This window comes from Etheostoma spectabile, chromosome 15, assembly GCF_008692095.1.
Source record: "Etheostoma spectabile isolate EspeVRDwgs_2016 chromosome 15, UIUC_Espe_1.0, whole genome shotgun sequence".
Classification (NCBI taxonomy): domain Eukaryota; kingdom Metazoa; phylum Chordata; class Actinopteri; order Perciformes; family Percidae; genus Etheostoma; species Etheostoma spectabile.
In genome coordinates this window covers 30,129,334-30,135,749 of record NC_045747.1, presented here as the reverse complement: position 1 = coordinate 30,135,749, position 6,416 = coordinate 30,129,334, and the positions used below count along the sequence as shown (strand labels likewise).

Below are 6,416 nucleotides of genomic sequence, written 5' to 3'. Positions count from 1 at the left end.
GCATCTAAAATCTGCTCCTCATTATCTTGGATCATGGACATAAGCATGGCCAGCTGACTTTTACGAAACTGCTCCGGTATTGTGATGCCTGAACGAAACGCTGACCGCAACCGGTCCACAACCTGCCTCTGGGTGGCCATCCTGTCCCCTGGAACACACAAAGACACCAATCTCCTCTTTCCGATTTTCTTGAAAAACGAGTACAAGGAAAATCCCAACATTTTAAAAATGGACAATGACTGCATGTTTTGTTATTGTCTTGAAATTGGTAAGCTAATAAACAAGGAAATGAAAACCAAAAAAAACAAGTCCTAAATATGTTCATCGGGTATTTTGTTTTTGTGCACATGCGCAATATTGATAATACTTACCTTGCAGGAGTATAAAGATTCAAAGAAAAAGTGCTAAGCATATTTTAAATTGAAGGTACATTTTAAGGAATTTGAAAAAATAAAATGTTGGAAAAGGATACCAGGTTAATAAAGTTAAATCAGTGATGACAGAGAGACTGTATGCCTACCTGTTATGCAGCCTATGTAGGAGTGAACAGTATTAAAACAATATTTTTTAGTTGAGTTTAGACAGTGAGACCTACACACACGCTGAGCGAACTGCCTTTCTCCTGACATCACATCATGCCTATTTTCCTGTCAATAAGTTACATTAAATATGTAAAACCCTCATAAGACTATACATCCTTGCTCATTGCACCCTGTGTGCACGCCTTACAATATTATCTGTTGTAGCCAATTAAGTCGTAGTATTACGTGAGATAGATTACAGTGTTTCCAGAAAACATTTTGATGAGATATTGTAATTTCCTTTATGTTGTTTAAGACACAAAAGCACAAATGGAATATGTACTGTTATATTTAAATCACAGCTTTTTTTTTTTCTCCTGTTTCGGTGTTGGTGAATTCTTTAAAAAAAAACAGAACACCGCTAAATGTTGCTTTAAAATGTGTTGTAACTCGCGTTACGGAGATTGTAAAGCGTATAATATTACAGAAATGTAATTAGTAATGCGTTATATTGCTGTGTTACAGCAAAAAGGAATACATTACTGTAACGCGTTCCCAACACTGAAGGCGAAGGACCTTATTCTGTCAGAACCTTACTCGGCTGAGTTATCAATGGACCAGGGATAGGAGGCAATGAGACTGAGAGCAGCTGTCCCGCTATTAAACAGAATAACCACTGCTCACAGAGAACTGCTGGTGAAGCGATATAACCACGACTTCAATGAGAAATCAGATGACTGGTCAGAAATGTCCAGAGAAGATCTCAACTTTATGGCATGAACAGTTCAGCTGAACTCAATAGTGGACGTTACAGTTTTCAGATAGGATAATGTCATGCCTAATAACCGCCATGCCAATGAGAAGAGAGAAAAATGCTACATTTAAGGGGGAATATGTTCTTCCTTGATGACATCAAAGACCAGGGCTATGCGGAGAGGGTGCCAGAACACCAATTGGACGAAAAAGAACGAAGTCTGGTACATCCCGCACAATGGCGTGCACCATCATTGTTTCAAAGGGATCTTCCTCCACAGCTGACAAATTCTTTGCTTGGAGTTCTCATAAGGTGTCGACAAAAACCTATAGCTGTGAAGTAGGGGTGTGACGAGACGCTTACTCCACGAGACGAGACACATCACGAGATTGGGTTCACGAGAACGAGACGAGACGAGATTTAAAAAAAAGAAATTAAAGAAATCCTTGATGAAATATATGAATGGAAAATAGTTTTTTTATTCAACTGAAAAATCACAAAATGCAAAACAATTTAGGTGCTGTGCACTGTTTATTTAAAAAAAAATAAACAGTATAAATAAAATAAATGTGTAAATAACAGAAAAATAACACTTTAATGCAAACAGTAAGTGTATCATAACCAAAGTACTGCTCTCTTAAAACTACAAGTGCAAACAGAAACAATTTTTTAAATTTTTTTTTATGTTTCGTTTTCGGCGGGTGCAGTAGTTAGTAGAGAGCTGTGGTGGTGCTGGAAGTGTTTTTGCATAGTGTCGTGTTAGCCGCGGTATACGGCATTTTTTTCTTACAATGTTTACATTGTGTTCGTCTTGTCTGTCACTCTTTCGCCGTTTATCATTTCCGCAGGAAAACCAAAATGTTGCACACAAATGATTAAAAGTGGCGGGGGGATCTTCAATAGTAATTTCACGCTCCATCACGCTGACATCACAGCGCCTCACGAGACAACTTTTCACCTCGACGAGAAATCTCGTCCCGTTTTAATCTCGCAATATCTCGTAAAACGAGATCTCGTCACACCCTTACTGTGAAGGCATATACAGGCAATGTATCACCAAGTCAAAGTGGCAAAACAGGATGCAGATTTTCTTTGTTTCCTCGGTGGCCAAATGGCAACATCTCACTACAGAAGGTAGAGCTTCACCCTAAGAAAGACTGATGATGATAACAGAGTAGAATTCCCAGCACATGTGATCAACGCCATCAAGCAGAACTTTTATGTAGATGCCTGCTTGAAGTCCATGCCTTCAGAGGCAGAAGCTATGGCCTCGGGGAGACCTGACAGCTGTACGCCAGTTTGGAGGGTTTCAGTTGTTGGAATGGATCAGCAACAGCGGATCAGTGTTGGAGTCCATCGGCGTAGAGAAAAGAGCCAAAGAAATGAAAGGATTGGATTCCAACAGAAACAAACTCCTTGTTGAGAGAACATTAGGACTACAATGGTGTGCGGAAACTGACACCTTCAGAATCAAGACGGCATTCCAGGAAAGACCACTCAGGCTACAAAAAGTGAGTGTGAGCTCAGTATACGACCCCCCATTGATTTCTTTGGGGTTACCTACTCCATGGACACTTACTGGACATGAACGTTTTTGACTGAAAATGCACACTTGGACTATTGAAATTACTCCCTCACATTATCACATACCCTTTACCGTACCTAGAGATGAACTTTTGGGGGGGATCTTTCCATAAGATCATCTCTCAATGCAAATCAAACCAGCTATTAAGCTAACTGAAAGAAAAAAAACATGCCTATCTCTATGTATGGTGAGGGGTATGTGATGATGTGGGGCTTTTTAATTCTAAAGGCCAAGGGAACTTTATCAGGATGCGTAGTATCCTGATCCATGAAATAACTGGCTTTTACAAATAAAAATGTGCCTGCTTCTATGGGAATTTAACATAGGGGAGTGTATATTTCTCAGTATTTTAAGGAAGAACATTTATTTATCTACAAGACATTCATTCACAAAGAACATTGGTGTCCTTAAAAGGTTGGATTTTCCTAATTTTTTAATTATCAATGATCAATTTCCAAAAGATGTTTTTTTTATTCCTCTTTTTAAAATCAACTTTAGCACGGGTCCATACAGCTGACGAATTCCTGTGACTCTAAAACACATTTCCTCTCGCCTCCGTCTCTCCCATTCTTCTCCAGTGGGCCGGCATAAGACCAAGAAAGGGAGTCAAGTGGAGGAGCAAGGAATGCAATTCAAGGAAAGAGATCCAGCCTATGCATTTGGCTGCATTCAGACCCCAAAAAAACCAAACAACAAAAAAGCTATCCGGTGATTTACCGCAGGGTGGTGCAGCGGTGGGATTGTCACTGAAACGGGCCATTTGTGTGAAGTCTTGTTTAATGTAATTCCCCAATTTAGTACAAATAGTCTTCCTATTTCCATATTACTGTTTTCCATCAGATCATTCGTTGACGTCGACGTTTCCGACCACACTTGAAGGCAGCGTTATTTCACAGGAAAAATCCTCAGAGTGTATTAAAACCTTCTTATGGCAGCAACAAAGGACGTGATTTTTTTCTGTTTACTGTAAGGGATAGGGGGTGGCAGTACGTAGGGAGTTGGGTTGGGAGGGTCTCCGGTTCAAGTCCCAGTACAGAGTGTAGATTGGTAGCTGATGAAGAGATGCCATTCACCTCCTGGGCTCTGCCAGGTACTCTTGAGCAAGGCATCCACTCAAGGCGCTGGTCCAGGCAGCTCACTCACTCTGACATCCCTCCATATGTGCTTGAATATGTGTGTGTGTGTGTGTGTGTGTGTGTGTGTGTGTGTGTGTGTGTGTGTGTGTGTGTATTTCAGGTCTATGTGTAGTGATTTCTAACAAAACCGAGTGTAAATTGTAATTTTCCCACTGAGGATCAGTGGTTGCTTTTCTCCCAAGTTTACTCGGTCTTAACTTTTTGCCGCCCATCTGATTTTTGTTGCACAAAACTTAACAGAAAAATCAGAAGTAGAAACTAAATTACGGAAGAATTGTGAATCTGCGTACTCCAAAGACTTTTTTTATGGCCCATTTTATGAAAAAAACACCTATGAAAGGGAATGGATGATTCACTGACCACTAACGTACACGGATTTTCGGGAAGCAATTTAAGTCATTTCGCAATATGTTTCGCAATGGAGAGGGAAAAAAACAAACCTGTAGGCCGACTTTACCAGAAGTTATGACTGTTTTTATTAGATGTTTTCAGGTGTTTGGCTTTAATGATACACGCCTGCAAAAAGCTAAAAAAAAAAAAAAATATATATATATATATATATATATATATATATATATATGTAAACTGATGTCCCGCACACATCAAAAGAGCACTGGGAACCTGCGCGTGCAACAAGCAGTACATTGGCGACGAAGAGCGACGTTAGTTTTAACCGTCCCATGCAAACAATTAGCTAGTGACGCACGGTTAACTTTCTAACAGATACTAACGTTAAGGTAACGCCATCTCAAAAAAATTAATACAATGTCCTTACAATGTCCTCTGGAGTTCACAGAAACTTTCTACTAACACTTGAGAACGTAACCGTTAGCAGTAGCAGGCTATGTCATGTTCTGCTCTGTGTGCAAACCACAGACTGTATAAAGAACACATGAAAGACATGAAGAAAAAGAAGAAGAATGCAGAGTTGTTTCTGTACGTTACCTGTCGGTGGACTGTCCCACAGCTGCTGTGCCGAAGGAACACCGGCTGCGTTTAGCTAGCGAGTCAAGCTCCACTCTTTCTTGAACTGTCTATGGTTCCACTTCCCCTCAACCCCTGGTGGGACGTCACCGCCTACGTCACACGGAGCGTGATAGTGGGCGGGTCTACGGTTTGGAGTGGGGTATTAGATGTTGTTGTTTTTTTTGCACACTTGCTTTGACAGTATAACGTCTGTTTCCCATGCCAATAAAGCCCATTGGAATTAAAAAGGCATTCAGAAGCTGACAATGAGAGACGGGTTAAACCTGCTCTCGCTGTCCTTTGTTGGCTTCATGCCTTGTGTGTGTACATATGTTCCTGTCTGATGCTTGTCTGATTGTTGGTCAGCTATGTGTCTAGTGTGTATAACTTTTCTTATATTGAACTTTAATAGTAGTACTTTTACCCAATGTATAATATATTGTAATTGTTATGGTTATATAAATATGTCATTTTACTTCTTAGGATGACTTGTTACGATCTATCTAGGGACTGCCTATAATATCCTAATAACCTTTTGGCTAACTCTGGTGTATTTACAGAAATGTCCATTAAAATGCACTGTACCTGTAGTAAATAAACAAATAAAAACATTGTTTACTATGGTAATTGAGCCTGTGACCCTAACTTGGTCGGGAGCAGGTTCTTCTCTCAGTCTCCTCCTTCTGATACAGCACTCTTTCATTTCCTCATTCATTCATTCAGTCATCATTGGTATATAGACCTTAGTGGTCCCTAATACTGTATCTGAAGTCTCTTTTATATAGACCTTAGTGGTCCCTAATACTGTATCTGAAGTCTCTTTTATATAGACCTTAGTGGTCCCTAATACTGTATCTGAAGTCTCTTTTATATAGACCTTAGTGGTCCCCTAATACTGTATCTGAAGTCTCTTTTATATAGACCTTAGTGGTCCCCTAATACTGTATCTGAAGTCTCTTTCCCAAAATTCAGCTTTGGTGCAGAATTACAGCCTGCTGTAGTAGTGGGGCCTGCCTTGATAATCCACAATTTCCTATCCTTCATGTTATTCATGCAGTTTGAGAAAGTATAATTTATTTACTGTAATTTATGCTCTTCATAGATCCCTTATGGGGAAATTACAATTTACACTAGAGATTCCAGATCAGCCCATTAGCTTTGATTTTCTCAAAGGCAGAGCAGGATACCCGGGACTCAGTTTATACCTAGGACCATTTCTAGCCACTGGGGGACCATAGGCAGGCTGGAGGGGGACACATGGTTGAGAGACATTCAAATGAATAAATGATTGTAAATACTAATTCTGTTAATGATGGTGCTGCAACCTCAGAATAGGATTAGTAGTAGGGAGGCTGGGGATGGTCTCAACTCTTATAACTTCAACTCAAACTCAAATTTTGAGACAAAACACCCCCATTTGTCCACTACAAATAGCAATGTTTTAACTTCTCCAA

The 6,416-nt window shown here is 40.0% G+C and overlaps 1 protein-coding gene across 1 annotated transcript in view; it reads right to left on the bottom strand.

The window, feature by feature from the left end:
• The window catches only part of aldh3b1 (aldehyde dehydrogenase 3 family, member B1), an 18,089-nt gene extending 12,919 nt beyond the window's left edge, over nt 1–5,170 (bottom strand). The window contains exons 1-2 of the mRNA XM_032538124.1: nt 4,942–5,170; nt 1–148 (exon numbers count right to left, since the gene is read on the bottom strand). The exon at nt 1–148 is cut by the window's left edge and continues 22 nt beyond it. Of these exons, the coding sequence (XP_032394015.1) occupies nt 1–140 (140 nt within the window). The 5' untranslated portion in view covers nt 141–148; nt 4,942–5,170. The remainder of the gene's footprint in view (nt 149–4,941) is intronic.
• Between the last annotated feature and the right edge of the window lie 1,246 nt (nt 5,171–6,416).